Source organism: Populus nigra, chromosome 5 (genome assembly GCF_951802175.1).
Source record: "Populus nigra chromosome 5, ddPopNigr1.1, whole genome shotgun sequence".
NCBI lineage: Eukaryota > Viridiplantae > Streptophyta > Magnoliopsida > Malpighiales > Salicaceae > Populus > Populus nigra.
This window is the reverse complement of record NC_084856.1, coordinates 8,705,721-8,733,599: the sequence shown is the minus strand read 5'-3', so window position 1 is coordinate 8,733,599 and position 27,879 is coordinate 8,705,721. Positions and strand designations below refer to the sequence as shown.

At 34.1% G+C, this 27,879-nt stretch overlaps 2 protein-coding genes and 2 long non-coding RNA genes across 4 annotated transcripts; all 4 read right to left on the bottom strand.

Moving 5' to 3' along the window:
• Nucleotides 1–661: 661 nt before the first annotated feature.
• On the bottom strand, nucleotides 662–1,810 carry LOC133693752 (protein PHOSPHATE-INDUCED 1-like). The gene has a single exon (XM_062115039.1). It carries the CDS (start codon nucleotides 1,739–1,741, stop codon nucleotides 782–784), a length of 960 nt encoding a protein of 319 aa, XP_061971023.1. The 5' UTR covers nucleotides 1,742–1,810; the 3' UTR covers nucleotides 662–781.
• A 1,474-nt stretch (nucleotides 1,811–3,284) lies between these two features.
• On the bottom strand, nucleotides 3,285–5,321 carry LOC133694407 (uncharacterized). The gene is made up of 3 exons (XR_009842282.1): nucleotides 5,030–5,321; nucleotides 4,021–4,100; nucleotides 3,285–3,450 (listed from the first exon to the last, which is right to left on the bottom strand). It is a non-coding gene; the product is annotated as an uncharacterized LOC133694407 (long non-coding RNA).
• Nucleotides 5,322–10,507: 5,186 nt separating this feature from the next.
• LOC133693381 (uncharacterized) lies at nucleotides 10,508–12,434 on the bottom strand. The gene is made up of 3 exons (XR_009842118.1): nucleotides 12,253–12,434; nucleotides 11,244–11,323; nucleotides 10,508–10,673 (listed from the first exon to the last, which is right to left on the bottom strand). It is a non-coding gene; the product is annotated as an uncharacterized LOC133693381 (long non-coding RNA).
• A 4,269-nt stretch (nucleotides 12,435–16,703) lies between these two features.
• LOC133693679 (protein PHOSPHATE-INDUCED 1-like) lies at nucleotides 16,704–17,846 on the bottom strand. Its single transcript, XM_062114945.1, has one exon. The coding sequence runs from the start codon at nucleotides 17,778–17,780 to the stop codon at nucleotides 16,821–16,823; it is 960 nt and encodes a 319-aa protein (XP_061970929.1). The 5' UTR covers nucleotides 17,781–17,846; the 3' UTR covers nucleotides 16,704–16,820.
• Between the last annotated feature and the right edge of the window lie 10,033 nt (nucleotides 17,847–27,879).

Here is a 27,879-nt window from a genome sequence, read left to right as displayed (position 1 = left end):
AATTTTTCTGCCTTGTAATTGAATGCTTGAATGTATGCTAAATAATTTTTATAATTTATATACATTAAATTTAATTTTAGAAATAAAAAATATTTATTTCTTATAATATTTTTAATATATGTAGTCTTGCATAATATGTTTTATTTTTTTATCTTATTCAATCAATCTTATGTGTGTATCGATTTCTATTTCAAATTGATTTTCAATTTCGAGTCTACAATATTGTTCTAATTCAGCATTTATTTGGAAAGGTCTTTTTTTTGTAGGTATTTGATTTTCAGAAAAGTTATCTTCATAGGAAACATCAACAACATGTTTTTTTTCTTTTTTAAAAAGCATTTGGCAAATCAAAACGAATTTCATGTTCGATTTTGTTTCGAAAATCTAAAATTCATTTTTGTAAAATAGAATTCTGTAATTGTTGTACAATTCTTTGTAAAAAACATCTTTTTACAAATGATGTAAATGAAATTGTTTTTTATGGATCAATGTATTAATCTGATATTTATGTATAAAACATGTTTTGATTAGATTAAGGTTTCTAATTTTTTTATTTTTTTAGGACATGAAAAGTAAGTTTAACATCATTAATTTTTGAAGTAATGCAGTCATGTATAGCTTTGTAAGGAGTAATTATATCATTATATTCAAGAGGCAACAATTAATTCAAATATGCTTAAAATTTGATTTCAATAATTGAATGAAAGAATGATTGAATAAAAGAATAATCTCTCTTGCAGCTCCACGTTTACTCTCATACATACACTAAGGCTATCCCTTCTCAAATTAAAGTGGAACAAGTTGAAGTTGAAGGGTCAAATAAAGCTGGAAGCACGTATTTCCTTCCATTAACACCATGAGCATTATAGCTAGCACCAGTTGTAGAGTCCACTAACAAATCCCCAGCATAACCAGGATACGCACCCTTACCATAGACCCCAGGACAAGCAGATGCGGCCTCAAGAGGAGCCTCCTTTGGACCCTGGAAATAGCCATTTTCAAATGGGTTTGTTGCCGTCCCAGCCAAAAGACTAGCCAGATTGATTACCATACCATCGAGACCCACATCATTGTTGGGTGCAACCAATGGAGGGTTCTGTGGTCCATAGATTGGCTGGTGGAATGGCCACGCACATTGACCGGGGCATTGAGTCTCAGAGTTACCAACCCAAATGTAAGCAAATTTCGATCTCTTACCGTTGATTGTTTTAGCACTCAAAGAGGACCCATGAGTACCACATTTACTAGAGCAAAACCCTTCAACAGCAACATCGGATGATGTCAAAACAACGTTGATTGCACCCTTTTGACTACCCTTCGATGCTAGCTGCACGATTTGCTTGCTGGAGAGCGATTTCCCCAATGAATAGCTCTCGTCTAAAATCTGTGCTCCTACAGAGAGGAGAAGAGGAGAGGTTTTCTTCGTCTTGACAAGGTTGTAATATTTCTCAGTAGCTTTCCACCACGTGGCAACAGAGGGTTGGGCTGTTGTGGGTCTTCTAGAAGAGACAGAGGCAATAAAATCTGAGACAATGGCACGCTGAGATGGCTTGAACTTGCCATACCAGATCAAGTTGATCGAAATTTCACCGGTAAGAAGAGGGCCATTGTGGTATTGAAATAACAAGGGATCTTGGCTTTGATCTGACACGGAGAAGGTCCTTGCTGCTGAGCTGAATTGTATAATAGAGATTAACAGAACAAGTTGAAGAAGAGAATGTGAAGAAAGAAAGGAGGCCATGATTGATCTGATGATCGGTAGTGATGGAAGAGAGGATTTTGTGAGTGGAGAGAAACGGAGGAGGAGATTGGGTATATATAGTCTCAGGGAAGTGTTGAAATCTTAGGGAGGGAAGCTACGCGGAGAGTGGGTTGAGAATTGAAAGTTTGCAAGTGGTGACATGACAGGTAAATAGCGCGTTGTTTCATTGGTAACCTAATGCGCGCGCGGCTACTCTCGTTTTCAACTGCATCTATTGTTAACATTACAGTGCTTGGCCAGCTAAGAGGACCAGGGACCGAAAGTGAATGAGATAACTTTTTGTAGACAGCCCCACTCATGACGCCGTGAAAAAACCTCACAAAAAAATTAGGTTTTCCATTGCTTGGTTAATAGGTTTGACTAGTGGCTATTCTAATCGCCTAAAAAATATCTCTCTTGATATATATGAAATTCTTTTATATTTATATTAGTAATGTGTGTTAAAAATATTTAGGATGAAAACAAAAATGGATTTGGTTTAAAGGCATGAAAACACTATTTTTAACGATGAAACAATATGACTATTGATGAAACACTATGATTGTTTATCAAACAATATTATTGTTGATGAAATAATATGACTGTTCATCAAACAGTATAACTATTCATGAAATAATATGACTATTCATGAAACAATATAATTGTTCATATTAAATTTCAAGTTTCAAATGCTATCATTTGATATTATAAATATCCATATAATAGTATTAGGAAGCCAAATATAAGAGTCTGTCCACCATAACTTAATTTATTACACAATAGAAACCCACACTTAGAAACATTAGAAGGGAGTGTTTCTTTCAAATGTGGAATAAACATCTTTTCTTTCTTTATTCATTTACGTACAAACTACACCAACAATCCCCAACTATTTTGTAATGAAGGTTTTTTCACTTGATAGAATTATGCTTACAATAAGGTATTTTGCAATTTCAACCTTCAATTAGTGTTATAACTTGAATCCTACTAAAGTTATTGGTGTCTGCAGATTGAACCAAAACTTTTGTTGTAGAATAAAAAATACTACACACATAATACTATCCAAACTCTTAAAGAGATCTACAACTATTTAGCACTATTATGGCCATGTGCTAAAATCTTATTTTTTCATGAATATTTACAAGAGAAAACCCTAACTCTTGTAAAAAGTGACACCACTTTTATATTCATATAGGTGAAATCATACATGTCTCTATCACATTAAAACGAATTTTAAATTCTATTAAGAGCTTACGCTAATCCTTTTTTACATAATAGAACACACTGAATATTATCAGAATAGAGACTCAAATTAATTATCAATGTCCAACGGATACAAAACAGTAACTTGTTATTACCCGTTAAACTTAGAGATAAGCTTCTTGCTGATCCGAAGTTGGGTTCCTATTACTGGTATTGTCACGACCCGAGTCCCGGATCCATGACCGGCACATAGACAAGGTTCCCCTCCAAGGTTCCATACCTATGCGAACCCAAACTTACACACAAACTTATCCTAACTCAATTAGAGTTCAACGCAGCATTAATAACAAAATCAACTTTATAATATAATTGAATTGTCTTAATACAAAAGTTTATAAAAGTTCAGAGTTTTGGAGCACTAACTAGACATAAAGGAAGGTACAAATTACTACCAAAAGAGCAGGTTCTGAAGGTCCAACAAAATGACTTGCTATCAAGCTATAAGCCTGAAAAGGATAAATAATGAGATGGTGAGTTCAACAACTCAGTGAGTAGATAACGTTCAATATACACACACGGGGTAATACAACAATGAGAAATATATATACAAGTATGGCTTTAGGTTCTTATAGGAAGGTTTCTCAAATAGGCCATAACAAGAAGATCATATGGTAAAACTCGCATGAGGCTCCGTACTGTGGGATGATCAGTCCACACAGGTTGGTGACTCTCCCGACCAACTAGGGTTCAGATACGATGTGCACAAAGACTAACACTACCCTGTTAGCATGGGTATTCTGACTGACATACCATAGGTTCATAATCATAATCAAACAGACATATTCATATCTCAAGGCTCAACTCATGACATCAATCAAATGAGGAGCTATCAATTCAGAATTCAATTCAAAATATATACTGGTTCATATCAAGAATTCAGATTCAACAATTGATCATGCTTTATCAAAACAAGGATAATAATTAACATATATATTATCAAGAAGCATGATCCAATTCATATTAGCAAATCAAATATTTATAATATTTCTCATGCATATGGAAAATTATCGACTCACCTGACTCGAAAGCAACAAAACTCAAAGCTGATATCGAAGAAAATCCTACTGATGTCCCGCCGGTAGAATATCAGGATTATCTGAATATAAAGGAGACATATTTAAGAATGACTCAAAAGAATATATATATAACCTATTTAATACACTTATCTAAGGGTGTATTCCATAACTCTATATATTTTTGAACTAACTAGTTATCTTTCCTAAAAACCCAACATTTAACGGTTTTCCCGAAATCTAATCCATAATAAAACAATTAATAAAATTGGTAATAATTCACTAAATAACCCTCAATTATTCATCAAAATAATCTGAAAAAATTAATATTACAGCTAGGGACTAATCTATAATTTATCATATTCTTAAGGGTTAAATTGCAACTTTTGTCAAATTGGAGGACCAAACTAAAATTTATCATAAATCCATGAATATACTGAAATGATGTCCATAATTCATCCTCATTTCTGTCCAGATCATCTCATTATACTCCAGGGACCATTCTGGAATTTTACCAAATTTTTAGGATCAAATTGTAATTTTGTCAAATTGGAGGACCAAATTGAAAGTGTTAAATTCTCTTATCTATACAGTAATTCTGTCCATAATTCATATGTTATTCTGTTCAGAATCTCGGAATAGGATCCAGGGACCATTCTGCAAATTTTCCAAAGTTTGGGGACTAAACTGTAATTTTCCAAAATTGAGGGACCAAACCGAAATTTTGTCATCTTCAACCTCCAACTCAGAATTTTTAACAGAAACCTACTGTTCTCTCCAAATTCCTAACACAATTTCACCATTCAAACAAAATCATAACTCAAAATCATCATTTTCATCTACAATCTCTCAAAATCATCCAAATAATCAAATACCCACAACAATTAACTCTATAACATTCAAATTAATTCATCAATTAACCCAAAACACAAATTTTCAAAACCCTAACATTCATCAAAACTGAAATTAAAGCTAAAGAAAACATATTATACACATTAAAGCATAATCTTACCCCTTTTTACTTATTTCCTCCAACTCCTTTCCTTCTTCCCTTATTTTCCCCTCTTTTCTCTTCTTCCTCTTTCTCACTTCACTCCTGCGGTTCTCTCTCAAAATTTTACAGGTCTCTTCTTTTTTTTTTCTTCTATTTATATATATTATGTATTTATACAATTACTACAATACCCTTCATTTAATTATACCTACTTCTAAACCACCAAGGGCTCTATAGCCTTTTCCTATCTCTTTATATTTAAAACATTACAATCTCCCCACCTTATAAAAGTTTCGTCCTCGAAACTTAATAGAAAAGATTGAATACTTACCGAGATTATTGAAAAGATGAGGATACTCCTCACGCATCTTATCCTCGAGCTCCCAGTCGCTTCCTCACATGAATGACCTTTCCATTTCACCTTCACTGAAGCTATATCCTTCGACCTAAGCTTCCTCACTTGTCGGTCGACTATAGCTTCTGGTTGCACCTCATAAACCATATCATCCCTTAATTCAATGGGATAAACCTCTAATACATGCGATGGATCTGACATATACTTCCTTAGCATGGAAACATGAAATACCGGATGAATAGCAGACAAGTTTGGTGGTAATGCTAACCTATAAGCAACCGCCCCAACTCTCTCCAGAATCTCATACGGTCCAATGAATCGAGGACTCAACTTGTCTTTCTTCCCAAACCTGAATACTCCTTTTGTCGATGATACTTTTAAGAACACACAATCACCCACTGAAAACTCTAAGTCACGCCTTCTTCTATCCGCGTAACTTTTCTGTCTACTCTGAGCTGTTTGAAGCTTCTTTCTAATTACCTCTATCTTCTCTGAGGTAATCTGAATCATCTCCGGTCCCATTAGCCTCTTCTCACCAACCTCAAACCAACAAACCGGTGATCTACACTTCCAACCATACAAAGCCTCATAAGGTGCCATCTCTATGCTAGCCTGATAACTGTTGTTGTAAGCAAATTCCACTAATGGTAGGAACTTACTCCAACCAACTCCAAAATCCATGACACAAGCCCTTAGTATATCCTCCAAGATCTGAATAGTCCTTTCAGATTGACCATCTGTCTGAGGGTGAAAAGTTGTACTCAACTGCACTTTAGTACCCATAGCTTCTTGGAATTTCACCCAAAACCGCGATGTAAACTGTGGACCTCTATCAGACACTATTGAGATTGGCACTCCATGCAACCGTACAATCTCACTAATAAACAATTCCGCCAACTTTGCATATCCATAAGTAATCTTAACTGGCAGAAAATTGGCTGATTTTGTCAACCTGTCAACAATCACCCATATTGAATCATAACCCTCCTGACTCCTAGGTAATCCTGTCACAAAGTCCATTGTGATCCTTTCCCACTTCCATTCTGGAATCAACAATGGTTGCAACAATCCAGGAGGTTTCTGGTGTTCACCCTTTACCCTCTGATAGGTCAAACACCTAGAAACAAAATCTGCTACATCAGCCTTCATCCTATTCCACCAATAACACACCTTAAGGTCTTTATACATCTTGGTGGAACCTGGATGCATTGTGTAAACTGTCTGATGTGCCTCTACCATCAATTCTCTCCTCAGATCATCTACATCAGGTACACAAAGCCTATCCCTATATCTCAGCACATCATCATCACCTATCACAAAACCTGCAGCTTTACCCTGCTCAACCTCATTTCTAATCCTGAGTAGTGAATCATCTTTCTTCTGAGCTGCTTTTATCTTATCAAACAAATCTGACTTAACCTGAAAATGAGCAATCATTGCTCCAGCTTCACTAAGATCAAATCTGACTCCTTCATCCACTAACTCATGCAGCTCCCTAATCAGAGGTCTTCGTACCTCCTGAATATGAGCTAAGCTCCCTGATGATTTTCTACTCAAAGCATCGACAACTACATTTGCCTTACCCGGGTGGTAATGTATGGTACAATCATAATCCTTCAGCAGTTCCATCCATCTCCTCTGTCTCAAGTTTAGATCCCTCTGCTGAAAGATGTATTTCAAACTCTTGTGATCTGTGAAGATCTCGCAAGTTTCACCATATAAGTAGTGCCTCCAAATCTTCAAGGCAAAAATTACAGCCGCCATCTCTAAATCATGTGTAGGATAGTTCTGTTCATGCTTCTTCAGCTGTCGTGAAGCATAGGCAATAACCTTGCCATGCTGCATTAGAACACATCCTAACCCCACTCTCGAAGCATCACAATACACTGTGTAACCACCAGAACCTGATGGTACTGCCAAAATAGGCGCTGTAGTCAATCTCTCTTTCAACTCTAAGAAACTTTTCTCACAAGCTTCAGACCACTGAAACTTAACATTTTTTACGTTAACTTAGTCAATGGTGCAGAAATCCGAGAAAAGTTCTCCACAAACCTCCGATAATAGCCGGCCAACCCTAAGAAACTTCTTATCTCTGTCGCCGAAGTAGGCCTAAGCCACTGCTTAACTGCCTCAATCTTTTGAGGATCAACCTCAATCCCATTCCTTGACACTACATGCCCAAGAAATGCTACACTCTCCAACCAAAACTCACTCTTTGAGAACTTGCCATACAACTGATGATCTCGCAAAGTTTGAAGCACCATTCTCAAGTGTTGCTCATGCTCCTCCCTAGACCTCGAATACACCAAAATATCATCAATAAAAACTATCACAAATCGATCAATAAACTGGCCAAACACTCTATTCATCAAATCCATAAAAGCTGTTGGTGCATTCGTCAACCCAAAAGACATCACTAAGAACTCATAATGACCATACCGAGTTCTGAAAGCTGTCTTTGAAATGTCCTCATCTCTTATCCTCAACTGATGATACCCAGATCGAAGATCGATCTTAGAAAAGAATTGAGCTCCCTGCAATTGGTCAAACAAATCATCTATGCGAGGGAGTGGGTATCTATTTCGAACTGTCACCCGATTCAGTTGCCTATAATTTATACACAACCTCAATGACCCATCTTTCTTCTTCACAAACAACACCGGGGCTCCCCAAGGGGACACACTTGGTCGGATAAACTTTTTATCCAACAAATCCTGCAGTTGCTCCTTTAGATCCCTCAATTCTGCTGGTGCCATTCTATATGGTGCCATTGATATCGGTTCAGTACCTGGAACCAAATCAATACAAAACTCAATCTCTCTATACGGAGGCAATCCAGGTAAGTCATCAGGAAAGACATCAATAAACTCCCTAACTATAGGGACTTGGTCTAATTGGGGAACTTCTTTCTCTACATCCACTATATATGCTAGGTAGCACTGTATCCCTTTTCTAGCCATTTTCCTCGAGATAGCCGACAACATAATTGATGGAGACCCAATCTTATCTCCTTGAAATACCAACCCAACTTCTTCATCTAGATCAAATATTATTTTCTTACCCCAACAATTTACTGAAGCCCTATGCTTTGCCAACCAATCCATTCTCAAAATCACATCAAAATCAACCATATCTAAGACATTTAAGTCTCCCATAAAGATCTTATCTCCAATCTCTATTTCACAATCCAGATACACATACTTCACTAATATTAATTCATCTAAGGGAGTGGAGACTGAAATCGGGGATTTTAACAAGGTTGGTTGTTTATCTAACCTCATGGCAAAATATGGAGACACAAATGAATGGGTTGCACCCGTATCAAACAAAACTTTTGCTTCAAAAGAGCAAACAGGAAGAATACCTGAAACAACTGTGTTGGATGCCTGAGCATCCTGCTGAGTCAAGGCAAAAACTCTGGCATGCCCCTGACCCTGTTGTATCTGACCTCTATCACCTGCACCCCGGCCTCTCTGATCACGGCCACCAAAACCTCTACCCCCATGAGCCACAGACTGGCTCGTCGATGGTGCCTGAATAGAATGCTGGACTGAAGCAGATAACCCCGAAGCTGACAACTGTCTCCTCGGGCACTCTCTGATCTTATAACCTATCTGGCCACAACTAAAACAAGCCCAAGTCCTTCTATAGCACTTTGTACTAGTATGACCTCCTCCACAGTGCTGACATGAAGAACTATCACCAGGTGAAACAAATGAACTATGAGGTGCAGTCTGAACTAAACTCTGAGTACCATTACTGCCACTCTGACCGCCTGAGCCACTAACTGACGGTCTCTGTCTAAACCTCCTCTGAACCCATGAGCCCTGACGGCCACTTCGTCCCCTAGACGGACCTGTACTTAATCCCTGTTGCCTAAAAGACTGACCCTCTTCTCTAGGCCTTTTAGGTTGGCCTACTGTCATGTCCTCTAATTCTCGCGCCTCTATCAACCTGGCGCTATCAACAGCTAAGGAGTATGATGGAAACACCTGTAACACCATCACCATATACATAGAGGATTTGAGTCCTCTAATAAACCTCTTCACCCTCCACTCCTCAGTGGGTAGAAGATGCTTTGCATACCTAGACAGCTGAGTAAACTTCAGATCATACTCATCCACTGTCATGCTCCCCTGAGATAGCCTCTCAAACTCATAAAGTCGAGCATCCCTGACGCTCTGAGGGAGAAACCTGTCTAAGAACATGGAGCAAAACTCCTTCCATGTCCACTGAGCCTCTACTGGTTTTGCTCTTTTCCTAGACTCAAACCAAGAGATTGTCACATCTCCTTCCAACCTGAACGATGCCAAACTCACAGCTCGGTGGTCTGTACATCCCAAAGCTTCACACCGTCGCCAAATATCATCTAGGAACCTCTGAGGATCCTCTGAACTGTCCATCCCAGTAAAAATAGGAGGTGCCAACTTCATGAAGTCATTCAACGACACATTAACTCCCTGAACAGTGTGGGATGTCGAGGGTACATCTCTATCCCTCCTTCTATCTCTCTCCATAGAAAACTCTATCCAGGTCCGCACAACCTGGGTAAGTTGCTGAAACTCTGTAACAGGTTCAGGGTCAACTACCCCCACATCTGTTTCATCAACCATATCTTCCTCTTCTATCTCCTGAGGCTCTTCCTCCACTGGTGGAGGTACCTCCTCAACATGTTGAGGCCCGGGTGCACCGCGCCTCCTTCCTTGCCTTGTAGTTCTCAACCTCACAATAGGGACATCATCCTGATCATCCTCTACTCTAACAGTATCAGCTATTCGTCTATTCCTCGGCATTTCCTAAAATAAAAATGAGAGCACTTAAGTCATGCTAGAACAATAGCATAATAGTTATCACAGAATTATAGGAAAGCATATCTATCACAAGGAAGAAGACATGCTTAATGAGAATTCAGAATTTCAAAGACAACAAACAAGACAACACGGATCCTAATGCTCCATTTATTACGAATCTAATTATATTATTATTTCTTTAACCTAAAGCTCTGATTCCACGTTTGTCACGACCCGAGTCCCGGATCCATGACCGGCACATAGGCAAGGTTCCCCTCCAAGGTTCCATACCTATGCGAACCCAAACTTACACACAAACTTATCCTAACTCAATTAGAGTTCAACGCAGCATTAATAACAAAATCAACTTTATAATATAATTGAATTGTCTTAATACAAAAGTTTATAAAAGTTCAGAGTTTTGGAGCACTAACTAGACATAAAGGAAGGTACAAATTACTACCAAAAGAGCAGGTTCTGAAGGTCCAACAAAATGACTTGCTATCAAGCTATAAGCCTGAAAAGGATAAATAATGAGATGGTGAGTTCAACAACTCAGTGAGTAGATAACGTTCAATATACACACACGGGGTAATACAACAATGAGAAATATATATACAAGTATGGCTTTAGGTTCTTATAGGAAGGTTTCTCAAATAGGCCATAACAAGAAGATCATATGGTAAAACTCGCATGAGGCTCCGTACTGTGGGATGATCAGTCCACACAGGTTGGTGACTCTCCCGACCAACTAGGGTTCAGATACGATGTGCACAAAGACTAACACTACCCTGTTAGCATGGGTATTCTGACTGACATACCATAGGTTCATAATCATAATCAAACAGACATATTCATATCTCAAGGCTCAACTCATGACATCAATCAAATGAGGAGCTATCAATTCAGAATTCAATTCAAAATATATACTGGTTCATATCAAGAATTCAGATTCAACAATTGATCATGCTTTATCAAAACAAGGATAATAATTAACATATATATTATCAAGAAGCATGATCCAATTCATATTAGCAAATCAAATATTTATAATATTTCTCATGCATATGGAAAATTATCGACTCACCTGACTCGAAAGCAACAAAACTCAAAGCTGATATCGAAGAAAATCCTACTGATGTCCCGCCGGTAGAATATCAGGATTATCTGAATATAAAGGAGACATATTTAAGAATGACTCAAAAGAATATATATATAACCTATTTAATACACTTATCTAAGGGTGTATTCCATAACCCTATATATTTTTGAACTAACTAGTTATCTTTCCTAAAAACCCAACATTTAACGGTTTTCCCGAAATCTAATCCATAATAAAACAATTAATAAAATTGGTAATAATTCACTAAATAACCCTCAATTATTCATCAAAATAATCTGAAAAAATTAATATTACAGCTAGGGACTAATCTATAATTTATCATATTCTTAAGGGTTAAATTGCAACTTTTGTCAAATTGGAGGACCAAACTAAAATTTATCATAAATCCATGAATATACTGAAATGATGTCCATAATTCATCCTCATTTCTGTCCAGATCATCTCATTATACTCCAGGGACCATTCTGGAATTTTACCAAATTTTTAGGATCAAATTGTAATTTTGTCAAATTGGAGGACCAAATTGAAAGTGTTAAATTCTCTTATCTATACAGTAATTCTGTCCATAATTCATATGTTATTCTGTTCAGAATCTCGGAATAGGATCCAGGGACCATTCTGCAAATTTTCCAAAGTTTGGGGACTAAACTGTAATTTTCCAAAATTGAGGGACCAAACCGAAATTTTGTCATCTTCAACCTCCAACTCAGAATTTTTAACAGAAACCTACTGTTCTCTCCAAATTCCTAACACAATTTCACCATTCAAACAAAATCATAACTCAAAATCATCATTTTCATCTACAATCTCTCAAAATCATCCAAATAATCAAATACCCACAACAATTAACTCTATAACATTCAAATTAATTCATCAATTAACCCAAAACACAAATTTTCAAAACCCTAACATTCATCAAAACTGAAATTAAAGCTAAAGAAAACATATTATACACATTAAAGCATAATCTTACCCCTTTTTACTTATTTCCTCCAACTCCTTTCCTTCTTCCCTTATTTTCCCCTCTTTTCTCTTCTTCCTCTTTCTCACTTCACTCCTGCGGTTCTCTCTCAAAATTTTACAGGTCTCTTCTTTTTTTTTTCTTCTATTTATATATATTATGTATTTATACAATTACTACAATACCCTTCATTTAATTATACCTACTTCTAAACCACCAAGGGCTCTATAGCCTTTTCCTATCTCTTTATATTCAAAACATTACAGGTATCTTTAATAATGGGCTTCAACCCCATTCTATTAGTTGTTTTCCGTACTATGTCTCTAGATAGTCCTTTTATGATCGAATCCGCTAAATTATTCACAAACTTCACATAGATAATGATGATTACACCATTTGTAATCAACTCTCGAATATATCCATGCCGAATGCTTATACGTCTTGACTTACCATTGTAAATGTTACTATAAGCTCGAGACATAGTTGCTTCACTATCGTAGTATAAAAAAATAGTTGACATAGGTTGTGGCCACAACTTAATATCAAACAAAATATTTCTTAGCCATTCTGCTTCTTTACCTACAATAGCCATAACAATAAATTCTGATTCCATGGTAGAATGAGAGATGCATGTTTGTTTCTTAGATGCTTAAGATATTGCACCTCCTCCAAGTGAGAAATTCCATCCTGATGTGGACTTATTATCACTTGAACTAGTCATCCAACTTGCATCACTATATTCTTCCATCACAATTGGAAAATCAGAATAAAACAAGCCCAAATCGATTGTTCTTTTACAAACGCGTTTATCAATCTTAGGAGTTTATTCTCTGAAGACATGTTCATCAAAAGTTTGAATATGAGCTCTTTGGTTATTTTGAATGGTGTTAATTTGGCTTGTAGAGGTTGAAGGATTGTTACTGACTTGAGGGGTGTCAATAACAATCAGGGTTAATTGTTTTCTTAAAGTGTTAAAGTTGGTATTGGTAATAATGTCTTCACCGGGAATTTTATAAGGAGTAACTTTAACTGTCTGGTCTTTGTATTGATTTTGAGGTTTGTGGATGTTCATACTCAACTGAAGGACCACTAACAAGTTCCTAAACAAGAGTTTTATTTCTAGATGTTATGGGATATGCATGCTTTGTAGATGTGAAATGATATGCAATATGATGTTCGGATGCATAATACATTTCAAACGAATCAAAAAATAAGATTTGAATTTTATGTAATGTGATGAACTCATACAAACATTTTTGTATCTCGTGTCTTGTAAAAAAGTTTTGAAAAAACAAAATTTCTTATCAGAGTTATGGGCTCCATAAAAATCATTTTTGAAATAAATCTTGTCAATAACAAATTCTTTTCCTGAAGTTAAAACATTCAGCTAATTTTTGATATTTTTTTTGTGACTGCATAAAAGGTTGGAGGGGATTGCTATTCGGGGTTTATATATAAAGGTTTAAGTATATTTGTAGTGTACTCTACTTTTTAGAAGCATGTATTTGAAATATTAGAGGTTGATTTTCTAGGTGGATTTATATGGTATGGTATATTTATGACATAAGAGATTTTAGAGATTCTTCCTAGATCTATAATACCAGATGAGGAAGATTTATCTGAAAACCTGGAACTAGTTTAGTGTCGATGGAAAGACAATTTGACTTTTCTGCCATATGCTTTTTTGAAAAGAAAACATGTTGTTGATGTTCCTTACGAAGATAACTTTTCTAAAAATCAAATATCTATAAAAACAAGACCAATCCAAATGAATATTGAATTAGAACAATATTGTAGACTCAAAATTCAAGATTTAGAGTTTAAAGGTCTGATCTAGAAGTCCAAATCACCTTGGTTGTGTGTTGCATTTTATGTCACTAAAAATTTTGAAATAGAAAGAGGCACACCTAGGCTTGTGATCAATTACAAACCACTAAATAGAGCTCTAAAGTGGATTAGAGCCCAATTGCTTTTTTGTTTTGTTTTTGTGATGGTTGAATTAAAAGAAAAGATAATTGAAATGACAAAAACGAGTAAAATTGGTGGCAAATATGCAATTTGTTTGAAACTTCATTTTCACCCCTCATCTATTTAAGCAATTAGGTCTCCAGTCCCTATAATTTTTTAAAAATATATTTTGAAACCAAACTTCATTTTCCTCCCCTTCCGTCCTTTTTTAGGTGGAGGAGAGAGAAGTGGTCGCTAGACTATGGCTTATAGAGAGAAAAATGTCATTGGTGAAGGTTTAGGTCACCAAAACATACAATTTTTGTGTCAAGAGGTTCTACATAACGATGGGGATTAAGATTAAGTGTTTTTTTTTACCTTGAAAAGACCTAAAAAGCATATTTATGCTTGAGAAGACCTTTGATTTCGGGTTTGGGGCTAGTTTTTTTTGTGTTTTTGAAGGCCATGATTTAGTTTAACAAATTTCTTACTGTTTTTTCTGTGTTTTAGGTAAAAAAAAACGAGTTGAGAATAGGTTTTTGGATGAAAAAAACCCATGAACTCTGTTTTTCCAGTCACCATAATAGCTGGATTTTGGGATCATAGATGACGCGTCGACTATTGCAGCCCACGACGCATTGTCTATTAAAAAAATGCATTATGTCATCCTTTATTCTTTTAATTTATTTTTTATTTTGGTTTTAACCTTCATTCTTTTAATTACTATTTTTAATTTTGGATTTCTTGTTTGTAATTGTTTTTGTTTCATACTTCAACATTTCAATTTCTAGGGATTGAGCTTTATGATTATGTCATGTATAGTGGTGCTTCAAGTCTGATGACCTAGCTCAAGGGTTGATATCTTTTTTTGTCTTTTTTTTATATCGCCATTCAATATTGTTTTTTTAAAAAAAAAGAAAATGGCTTTGTAGTTTTTTCAGTATTTTTTCTATCAACTTTTCCTGACATCATGACCTAGAACACGAGCTTGTCAGGTTAATTCAGACTAGCTCACCCTTTAATATCTAGATTATATGTCTACTTTGCTGGCTCGGGTTGGCCTGACCTCATTTTTTTTTCATTATTTTTAGATTAGAACTTTTTTATATTTTTAAATATAATTTTTAAGTTTGTATTTCACTTCTCTGTGATTTTTTTTCTTATTTATCCTTTTATATATAGTGATTATTTGTTTTAATTATATTGGATATGTTTACTTTTTAAAGAGATTATTATGATTCTTTTATAATTTTTATATATTTTAAATATATTAAATTTATTTTTAGAGATAAAAAAATTTATTTCTTATATTATTTTTAATAAATACAACTTTGCATAATATGTTTTTTTTCTTTTTATATTGTTCAATAAATCTTATGTGTGTGTCGATTTCTATTTCAAATTGATTTTAATAAAAAAAATCATTAAACAGAACCAAGTAAATAATCCATATTGCGATATTAAATATCTTTATCTATAATTGTCTTTTAATTTTTTCAATTTTTTTTTGTTTAAGAAAGAAATTAAAAATCCAAAATTGGTTTGTTGGGGTGTCTTTTTTCAATTTTTTAATTGAACTTGACTTTTTTATCATTTATTTTTTTCTTATATTGTAAAAAAAATAGTTTTAGAAAAAATTCATGCTATTAAACTTTACAAAACCAATATATTATTATCTCAATAAATGTTTTTAAAAATTATCACCTTAGAGTTTTGTTAAAAGCTAAGTTATGTTTTTATCGGTCATCAAGATTACATTTGAACCCATAAAATCAATCAATTTAGTTTAGACTAGCTCCCGTGTAATTTAGTTGGAAACTAGAGATAGACATACAATTGCGAGATTTCAAGATTGTGCCATTAGATCAGTTTAATAAAATAATAAAAAAATTTCTCACTTTTAACATTTAAAAAATTAATCTGACCTGTAATTAATAAGACATGGGCTAATATACTAATATATATCTAGAAGCCGAGTTGAAATATAAATGAAGTTCATGGACCCATTCCAAATAAACCTCGAATTCTAGAGACTAAACTTAAAATATATTTAAAAAAAAGAAGAAAAAACACTTATAATTTTGGTTGAAATGACATCATTTCACACTTCAATGGTATAGTTAGAAAGTTTAATAAACAATATTGAAAAGTTTTATAAATAGTGCATTAATGTGATTATTTACCGTGAAAGAACTTTCTATTTTAGTTTTAGTTTTTTTAATTAATCATTTACAGTGAAATGGAAAAAACTACTTTTATGTCCAACGATGTCATTTTGAGGTTTGATAAACAATGTGCAACAGTGATTATGAATGAAAAATGCAATTTTTGTTTGTTAATTGTTGATGATACAGCACAATAAACAATAAGAAATGAATATTAATTTCGTGATTACGAATCTGAATTGAAAAAAAAACTACCCTTTCCTTTTGCTTTCTCTGGTAAATTAATTAAATTCAATTAGAAGAAGAGACAAGCCAGTTTAGTATTGAATCATCATACTCAAGAGGCAACAATTAATTCAAATATGCTTAAAATTTGATTTCAATAATTGAATGAAAGAATGATTAAATCAAAGAATAATCTCTCCTACAGCTCCACGGTACTCTCATACACACTAATGCTATCCCTTCTCAAATTAAAGTGGAACAAGTTGAAGTTGAAGGGTCAAATAAAGCTGGAAGCACGTATTTCCTTCCATTAACACCATGAGCATTATAGCTAGCACCAGTTGTAGAGTCCACTAACAAATCCCCAGCATAACCAGGATACGCACCCTTACCATAGACCCCAGGACAAGCAGATGCGGCCTCAAGAGGAGCCTCCTTCGGACCCTGGAAATAGCCATTTTCAAATGGGTTTGTTGCAGTCCCAGCCAAAAGACTAGCCAGATTGATTACCATACCATCGAGACCCACATCATTGTTGGGTGCAACCAATGGAGGGTTCTGTGGTCCATAGATTGGCTGGTGGAATGGCCACGCACATTGACCGGGGCATTGAGTCTCAGAGTTACCAACCCAAATGTAAGCAAATTTCGATCTCTTACCGTTGATTGTTTTAGCACTCAAAGAGGAACCATGAGTACCACATTTACTAGAGCAAAACCCTTCAACAGCAACATCGGATGATGTCAAAACAACGTTGATTGCACCCTTTTGACCACCCTTCGATGCTAGCTGCACGATTTGCTTGCTGGAGAGCGATTTCCCCAATGAATAGCTCTCGTCTAAAATCTGTGCTCCTACAGAGAGGAGAAGAGGAGAGGTTTTCTTCGTCTTGACAAGGTTGTAATATTTCTCAGTAGCTTTCCACCACGTGGCAACAGAGGGTTGGGCTGTTGTGGGTCTTCTAGAAGAGACAGAGGCAATAAAATCTGAGACAATGGCACGCTGAGATGGCTTGAACTTGCCATACCAGATCAAGTTGATCGAAATTTCACCGGTAAGAAGAGGGCCATTGTGGTATTGAAATAACAAGGGATCTTGGCTTTGATCTGACACGGAGAAGGTCCTTGCTGCTGAGCTGAATTGTATAATAGAGATTAACAGAACAAGTTGAAGAAGAGAATGTGAAGAAAGAAAGGAGGCCATGATTGATCTGATGATCGGTAGTGATGGAAGAGAGGATTTTGTGAGTGGAGAGAAACGGAGGAGATTGGGTATATATAGTCTCAGGGAAGTGTTGAAATCTTAGGGAGGGAAGCTACGCGGAGAGTGGGTTGAGAATTGAAAGTGGCAAGTGGTGACATGACAGGTAAATAGCGCGTTGTTTCATTGGCAACCTAATGCGAGCGCGGCTACTATCGTTTTCAACTGCATCCATTGTTACCAAACATTACAGTGCTTGGCCAGCTAAGAGAGGACCAGGGACCGAAAGTGAATGAGATAGCTTTTTGTAGACGGCTCCGCTCATGAAGCCGCGAAAAAACCTCGCAAGAAAATTAGGTTTTCCATTGCTTGGTTAATAGGTTTGACTAGTGGTTGTTCTAATCGCCTAAAAAATAACTCTCTTGATATACATAAAATTATCTGATATTTAAATCAGTAATATGTATGTAGAGAAAACAAATATGTATGAATATATAATATGTATTTATTCTTGGTGAGAAACAATGGCCATTAAGATTAAAAAAAATTGTGTTAATCAAAGGAAAATATTAAGGTTAAATTTCATATTTATCTATCTTTTACTTTTAAGGGAATGATTATCTTTTTATTTTAGAATTTTATTGTCATTAACAACTCTTTCTCAATTTATTGGCCTTATATTTTAAGATTTATTTTGTTTTTCATAGATAACATCTTTACATTTCTCGGTGAAGAGAATTATTGATGTGAATCCCACGAACATAATGCTATGGAAACCAACATTTAAATTGACCATTCTCAATAAAGTTGATGTATGATTGATATCATTTGTAACAACAAAGAAATTTTTAATATAAAAAGCATTGTTGAGAATAGATGCTTGAGTTTTTCCTAAAAGATGAAGTTTGGAATTATTTGCTGCAGAAAGTCTTTTAGAAGTGTTTTGAAGAAATCGTTTAGAAACTACTCCTACTTTGATACAATTTAAATCAGCAAATATATCAGACAAGACAATAGTTTCTAATTTTTAGTCTTATGAAAAAACTAAAGTTATTTTTATTAAATACCTTTGTTAAAGTAATTTGCATTAAAACATTAAAAAAATCTTCAGGAATATGTTCAATGTTTGATAATGTATGATCTAATGCATGAGTCTCAAGAGTTTGTTCTGCAGATTCTGGTTCAGAATCTGACTGACTTTCTAACTTGGTCAGGAGGTGTTGTATTATGACTGAGTCTTTTTGTTGTGCTTGTATAAGGGTTTCTAACTCAGACTTAAGGGTCTTAATTTATGATTGTAAGTCTAGGATAGTAGCTATAGGTTTGGATTTTTTTTTTCTTGTGGAGGATTTTGGTAAGGTCATAAGTGCTGGCACTGGTTGTAGGTAAGATGGAATGACTCTGGACAGGCTGGGGTGTCTCAGGTTTGTTTAAATTACTCAACAGCTTATCTAAATAGGATTTTTAGAATTGGGGGTCATCCAATTTTTTGATGGCTTCAAGAATAAATTCTCGGTTTCTAGTTAAGACATTGAGTTGTTTGTGGGACGAGGTTTCAAAATCATAACTAATTGTACCTCATTATGACAAAAAATAGAGAAACAATGTAAATTCAAGGTCAAATCGAATAATTATTAGACGAATTTGCATAAAAATTAAGTCCAAAGATATAATTAAATTTTTGATAGGCTAATTTGATTTAATCATGACCCAAATTGAATTTTAATTATGTTTAAAAATTAATTTGGGTCCAGTTAAATGATTTAATTAAGTACAATGACTTAATAATACTTTAAATGGGTCAAATTAATTTTATTAGAGGGCTTAATTGGTGAAAAATTAAGTTTGGGAGCCCAATTTAGGCTTAATTAAGAAGTATGGAATTTTAAGAGACCAAATTTAATTTTTCTCAAGTTAGTTGATTGAAATCAAGGGCAAAATTACAAGAAAATTGAAGTTTTGGGGGTCAATTAGAGGTTAAATTGAAGATTTTCGCAGCTAAGGACTATTTTGTAAAATGAGTCGAACTATAAAGGCTTAATTGACCAAAATCAGGGGTGAAATCAAAGAAATTGAAAGTTTAATGGTTAATTAGAGGTTAAATTGCATAAATCCGAGATCAAGGAGCATATTACTAAAAGCGTGTAAATCCGGGGCTCAAATGGTATTTCGGCAGGGGCTTTATTACATTAAATCAAAAGTTTAAGGTCAATTAAGGGTTCCATTGAACACAATTGAAAGTTGAAAGACTAAATTGAAGTTTAACAAAAATCCCTAGTTTAACACAAAATGACATTGTTTTTCTTTTTTTAAAAAAATAAATACCAGACGACGTTGTTTTACTCAAAAGAAACTGCTTGAGTGTTTACTTTTCAGGTACATTTAATGCTTCATTTCTTCGTCAAATTTAACCAAACTTGCACGCAAATGATCACCTGACATTTCTCTACAATCCTATATAGTCCGTTCAAGGTAATTGACACCACAGTGGCCACAGAGACGACTTAAAGTAGCCAACTCAAGTAGCCTTGAACTATCAGATTTGACAGTTCACGATGCCTATTTTGAGCCAACGGTTGGAATCCTTTCCAATAGAATCAAGGGCTGAAAATTATTCCCCTGTGAAGAAAAGATTACACTCTTCCAACCTCAATAAATAGGAGTGGATTTCATGGTTTGGGGAGGAGGAAAATCGAGTCCAAAGTTGACAAAAAAACCAGCCTCCCTCCACTGTTTTTCTCTACCGTCTCTCTCTTTTCTTTTTGCTCAACCACACCTTCAGCCATCACTACTCTCACCACCTTCTTCCCACTACCGTCTACACCACAATCAGACGCACAACCACCTCAGGTGGTGGTCACACTGCCTTTCTCTCTCCTCTAAAAAACTCTTCTTCCTCTCTGCCACCATGACCCCAACAGCAGAAGCAGCAACCACCTTGTTCAGGAGCTTTTGTCCTTCCCAACAACAGCTAGAAGCAGCGACTCTATCCTCAGCCACTCCAACTCCAACCGCGAGCTTCCCCTCTCCTTTGCAAACCTTTGCTTCTTCATCTTCCAGTTGCAGCCAGCGCCAGCCGCCGACCTCACCACCTTCAGTCATACTGTATGCCACCAGCCAGGCCGCCAACTATTTCCACACCAGGCAAGCCTCCCTCTTCTCTTCTTCTTCCTCCCTTCTCTGTTGCCATTGCATGCAAACAATAGAGCGTGAATTATAATTCAACTCCATTGTTCATACACTTAGTTAGGAACAGTGCAACATGATTTATAATTCAGGATGTACTATTCATGCAACCCAGTCACTAGGCTGTACTAGTGACTAAGTTGAGTTGGGTTGGACCTATCTCAGCCCAACTCAGTTTTCTAGGCTGGGTCCAGCCCAAAAATTAAAAAAAATAAAAGAAAAGAAGCTCTGCTGGGTCGAGATCGGCCCAATACTTGTCGGACTGGACCAACACGACCCGACATTCCTAGCTGCGACCCAATCAACTGGGCTGGCCCAGACCATTTATATTTAATATTTATTAATTTATAATAATATATATTATAATATTTAAAAACCAAAAAAAATCCAAAAAAAATTCAAAAAATCATTTCAAAATTTTTTGATTGTCTCAAATGTTTTTCTACCAATTTTTCATAATATCGGGTTGTATATTTATACTGTAAAATGTAGATCTAGTATTAAAATATCCGGTTTTCTCCGAAATATTTCAAAAAAATTCAAAACATTTAAAAAAAACTCAAAAACTTTAAAATGAACTTCTCTTTTCAAATAATAATAATAATAATAATAATTTGTTTTCATGCATATAGCCAAATTCTAAAAATTTTCCAAGCATACTTTTATAAAAAATTGCATCTATCCCATGTTTTGAAATAAAAAAAATGGATATCGTAATAAGGTTAAAATCATCCATTAGGTTTTGATCAAAATATCAAAAACCTTTTTCCAATTTTTTTCTAGGGTCCAGATATAGACTTTAATATCCGTGGGGTGTAAAATTACATAGTAAAGTACACTCTTAGGTATTAAAGATATAAGGTGTAAATAAAAGCGATGCTAAAATTCAAACTTTAGAACGGTTAGGATTTAACCCAATAAGGTCGAGACTTTCTCATGAAGAGAGATCTACCTTAAACCTTAAAAAAGACCAATGAATAAAAACTCAACTTAGAAAAAAATAATCAAACAACAATGTAGCTTACCTTAGGTAGGGTGCATTGGGAGCGATGCGTATTACCTTTACAAAACCATTCCCTTACCCAGACTCTCGCAGAACATAGGTTCCTAGTGACCATAATAATAGATGGCGAGTGCTGAAAATTAATCATAATTTTATGATTAAATCCAAAAACCTTTTGAACACAACACCTCATCAGGTTGCACAACAAAAGCTTCCGTCATCGCCGAACGACGACGTGACGCGACTCCACGACATACATGATTTGAAAAAAAGATGATTCCTTATAAATAATTGAACATCACTAACAAAATTTTGTTTTACAAAAAGAATTTTAGATTTCCAAAAACAAGATCTAACATGAAATTTGTTCTGATTTTTCAAATGCTTTTTGAAAAAAAAACATGTTATTGATCTTCCCTATGAAGATAACTTTTCTGAAAATCAAATACCTGTAAAAGCAAAACCAATCAAAATGAATGTTGAATTAGAACAACAATTTAGACTCGAAATCCAAAATTTAAAGTCTAAAGGTCTTATCCAGAAGTCCAGATCACCTTGGTCATTTGTTGTATTTTATGTCAACTAAAAATCTGAAATAAGAAGAGGCACACCTAGACTTGTGATCAATTACAAACCACTAAATAGAGCTCTAAAGTGGATTAAAGTCCAATTTCAATATTTTTTTTGTGATAGTTGAATTGAAAGAAAAGAAGACTAAAGTGGGTAAAATTGGTCGTAAATATGCAATTTGTTTGAAAATTTCATTCTCACCCCTCATATTTTTAAGCAATTAGGTCTTCAGTCCCTATAATTTTTTTTTAAAATATTTTGATACCAAACTTTATTTTTTGGGTGGAGGAAAGAGATGTGGTCGCTGGATTACGGTTTAGAGAGAGAAAGTTGTAATTGGAGAAGATTTAGGCCACCAAAACATAAAAGTTTTGTGTCAAAAGGTTTCATATAATGAGGGGGATTAAGATTTGGTGTTTCTTTATCATGAAAACACCTAAAAAAACATATATAAGCTTGAGAAGATTTTTAATTTTGGGTTTCGGGCTAGTTTTTTGCATTTTTGAAGGCCATGGTTTGGTTTAATTATGTTTTTAGCGTGTTTTCTATGTGTTTTAGGTCAAAAACGAGTTGAGAATAGGTTTTTGGATGTAAAAAACCATGGGCTCTATTTTTCCTGTTACCACAATGGCTGAATTCTAGGATCATAAAAGACGCGTCGTTTACTGCAACACACAACACATTATCTGTTAAAAAAAAAACACATTATGTCATCCACCCCTTCAACTAAAAAAATACAGGCCCGCATATGGGCCTTTTCTATTTGGGTCAGGTGCATGGTCTGGCCACATTTTTTTCCTTTTTAAAATTTTAAATTAATACTTATTTTTATATGTATTTTTTTAAAAAAAATTAATCAATATTTTAATCAATACCCTTTCTCCATGATTTGTTTTTTTGTTTCTTTAGCCTTTTATTTAGATTAAATATTTTTTTTATAATTGTTTGAATATGTGCAGCATTACATAATATTTTGTTTTTAATTTTATTAAATAAATTTCATATGAGTGTCGATCTCTATTATAAATTTATTTTAATAATAAATTTATGAAACAAGACCAGTTAAATAACGCATGTTGCGCTATTAATTATCTTGATTTGTCTCTCAATATTTCCACTTAAATTGTTATTTATAGTTAATGACTTTTTTCCATTTATTTACACAATAGTTCATGATTTATTTAATTTAATGCAAGTAAGTTTTACTATTTACATTTATGACTTTTTTAATGTAAAAAAATATGTTGAAAAATTCTACATGTTCAATTTTTTTTTTATCATGTATTGATATTTTCAATTTAATCCTTATTCTTATGATATTTTTTGTTAACCCTTTTATAAAAGTTTAATATTTTTTTAATGTCAACCTCCAATCCAAGTTGATAGTGTAATTTTTTTTTGCCATCCTCATTCTTTTGGTTTTTGTTTTTGTTTTTTTCATTTTAAATCTCAAAGTGAAAATTTTTTGTTGCTCTTTAATTTATTTTTTATTTTTATTTTAACCTTCATTTTTTTAATTGGTATTTTTAATTTTGGATTTCTTGTTTGTATTTTTTTTCTTACGTCAACATTTCATTTCCTAGGGATTGAGCTTTATGATTATTTCATGTATGATGCTTCAAGTCTAATAACATGGTTCACATTTCATTTTTTTGTATCGCCATTCAATATATTTTTTTAATGGCTTTGTATTATTTTTCCTATCGAATTATCTCATCATCATGACCTAGAACACGAGTATGTCAGGTTAATTCGAACTAGCTCACCCTTTAATATCCAGATTACATATCTATCGTGTTGGCTCGGGTCGGCTTGACCTCATTTTGTTTTTTAGTTTTGATTTTTTTTAGTTTAGAACTTTTTTATATTTTTAAAAATAATTTTTAAGTTTATAATTCACTTCTATGTGATTTTTTTTCTTATTTATCCTTTTTTAAATAGTGATTATTTGTTTTAATTGTATTGGATGTGCTTAATTTTTGAAGAGGTTAATATGATTCTTTTGTAATTTTCATATATATTTTATATTTATTAAATTTATTTTTAGAGATAAAAAAAACTTTTATTTCTTATAATATTTTTAATATATGCAGCCTTGCATAAATCTTATGTGTGTGTCGATTTCTATTGCGAATTGATTTTAATAAAAAAACTCATTAAAAAAACAAAGTAAATAACCCATTTTGCGATATTAAATATCTTGATCTATATTTGTTTCTTAATTTTTCCAATTTTGTTTTTGTTTAAGAAAGAAATTACAAAGCTTAAATTGGTTTGTTGGGGGGTGTCTTTTTTGGATTGAACTTGACTTTTTTATCATCTATTGTTTTCTCATTTACTAAGAAAAAATAATTTCAGAGAAAAGTCATGCTATTAAACTTTATAAAATTTATGGATATGTTGCTAGGTTTGGCTGATTGATATGGTTTGCAAATTATATTTGGACCCATGAAATCAATCAATTTAGTTTGAACTAACTCCCGTTTAATTTATTTGGAAACTAGAGATAGGCAAACAGGTTGCAAGGTTTCAAGATTGTGCCATTTGTTGCACGTGTGTGGCGTCGCGGCGATCATCCACAACTCTCAGGGAAAATGGAATGTGGAGAGACAAGAAATTCTTGTCTCTTATCAGTGGAAAATTTGAATGGGAGTCGCCACTTAGTATTTTGATCACTAGGAACCCTAACTAGTCTCAAAAATCGGGTACGAAAACTGGTTGCGTAAAGAAAATGTATTAGCACCCCAATTACACCCTACCTAAGGTAAGCTGCATTGTTTTGTTATCTGATAAAATTTGCAGTCTTATTGTGTTTTCTAATTGTTGGTCTGTCTAAGGTTAAAGAAAAGCCCTCCTTAATAAGGAGGTTCTTATCTTAATGGGGTAAAACCTAACCATTCTAGCTTCAAAAAAAAAAAATTTAATATTCAGAATACGTATTACGTGTACTATTGTACCCCAGATATCGAAAGACAAACAAAATAAAATTTTTATTGTTTTTGAAATTTTGGCCAATGTTCTCTTGACTAAAATAAATTGGTTATTAAAGCCAAAATGCATGCTAAAACATTGTTTTTTGGTGTACGAAAAACACAATATGAGTTTTTAGCTTTGAGACACTTGGCCGTATGCACAAAAACAATTTTTTCAAAAATTTCAATTTTTTTTTGTATTTTGGAAGTTTTGACAAAAACCGAGTATTTTAATATTGGATTTGTATCTTTACAACGTAAAATACAGACCGATATTAAGCAAAATTTAGTAGAAAAATACATGGAAAAAATTACAATTTTTGAAAAAAAAAATTAAATTGGGCCAGACCCGGCCCAAACGTTTTGGGTTGGGTTGGGTCTGCCAGCCCATAAAGAGTGGGTTTCTCCACTGTTCACATGCAACGTGAACAGTGGAGAAGAAAATGTAGAAGAAGAAGGAGGAGGTGGAGGAGGAAACGGAAGATGGCTTACCTGCGGTGGTCATAATGCTTCTAGCGACTGTGGCGGTGGTGTTCACTGTGGGGGGGTTGTCGTTGAGGTGGCCGATGATGCTTCTCTTTCTTCTTTCTCTCCCTCCTCTGTTTTTCTATGCTATTTTTTTCTTTCTTTTTCTTTCATTTTCTCCTCCTTATTTCTCTCTTTTCTGCTTTATCCTCCTCTTCTCCTTTCACTTCTGCTCCCTTCCTTCGTTGTCTTCCTTTGTTCTCGTCTACCCTGTATTTATAGGTGAAAAACAGAGGAGAGAGAGGTTGGGGCGGCCATTGTGCTACCGCCCTAAACCGCCCAAGGGGTATGTCCCCTCTATTCTTTCACCACGTAGCAAGCAAGTGGGTTGTGTCGGTGTCTTTTTGAGCCCTCGGGGGAAGAGAATACAGTGAGAAACAAGGGAGAAAAGTCTTCTTCTTCCCTTGTTCTCTGTGTGTCTAGGGGAATAAGAAGACATATGGTGCCGTTCAAAACAACACTGTTTTTTCTTCTTCTTCTTCTTCTTTAATGAACAGTATATGAAACGACGTCGTTTTGGACAAAACGCGTCGTTTCATTTAAAAGAAAAGGCCGGCAAAAATGTGTCAAAATCCAAATCAGTTTTCAATTTATGATTTGTTCAATCAAGTCCTCAATTGCAATTTTGATTTTAAAAATCAATTCAATTGCATCCCTGCCAAATTCAATCTCTGGCCTTGAAGTTGGCCGCCTTTTCCAAATTGATCCTTGGTCTATGATTTATGCAATTTGACCCTTAATTGATCAATAAAACTCTAATTTCTTCAATTTGACCCCTGATTCGGTTTAATTACAGCCTCTCTATTTACGCGTGTTTTTCATTTTGGTCCTTGGTTTTGGATTTCTTCAATTATGTCCTTCATTGGCCATCAAACTTCAATATTTATGCAATTAAGCCCCTAATTTGACCAAATTAACTCTCAGAAATTATATGTTGACCCAAGAATTTGAATTTCTTCCAATTAAAGCCCAAATTAACTCCAAAATCAATTTTTCTTGCAATCAAACCCTCCATAAATTCAATTAAACCTTCAATAAAATTTAATTGAGTTCATAAATATCTGATTTTGGACTTTTCTTCCTCAAATTGACTTTTCTTTGTCAACAAGGCTCTCATCAGTCAATAAAATACTACCAAATTTTAATTTTTGTATTTTTTAAACCCCCTCAACCAATTTTTGACCATTTTCTGAGCGTTTTAACATCCTTTTTTCACTGTTATATTTTTTGATAATATTTTTTTTTATTTTTTTGTTAAGAGAAAAAATATGAATTGGGGAATAACCCAAAAATGGGTTATGACACCATTAAACCAGGTTTAATAACATAATAAAAAAATTCTCAGTTTAACATTTTAAAAAATTAATCTGACCCGTAACAGAACACAGGCTAATAAACTAATATATATCTAGAAGCTGAGTTGCAATATAAATGAAGTTCATACACCCATTCCAAGCAAACCTCATATTCTAGAGACTAAATTAAGAACATTTTTTTTAAAAAAAAACCACTTATAATTTTGATTGAAATGACATCATTTCACACTTAAATGACATAGTTATAACATTTAATAGACAATATTGAAAGTTGTTTATAAATAGGGCATTAGTATCATCATTTACAGAGAAATACCTTTCCATTTTAATTTTAATTTTTAGTTTTGTAATTAATTATTAATGTTAAGAGGAAACGGATATTATTTTTTAATTTAATTGTTTTTAATTATTTTTCTTGATTTTATACTTCAATATTAAATTGGTTTTGAAATAAACTGCAAGATTTATTTTTGTTTGCTTTTTATAGGGTTATCACTGTCTCAAATAAGTTTTTATTTTTTGGTTGGTGC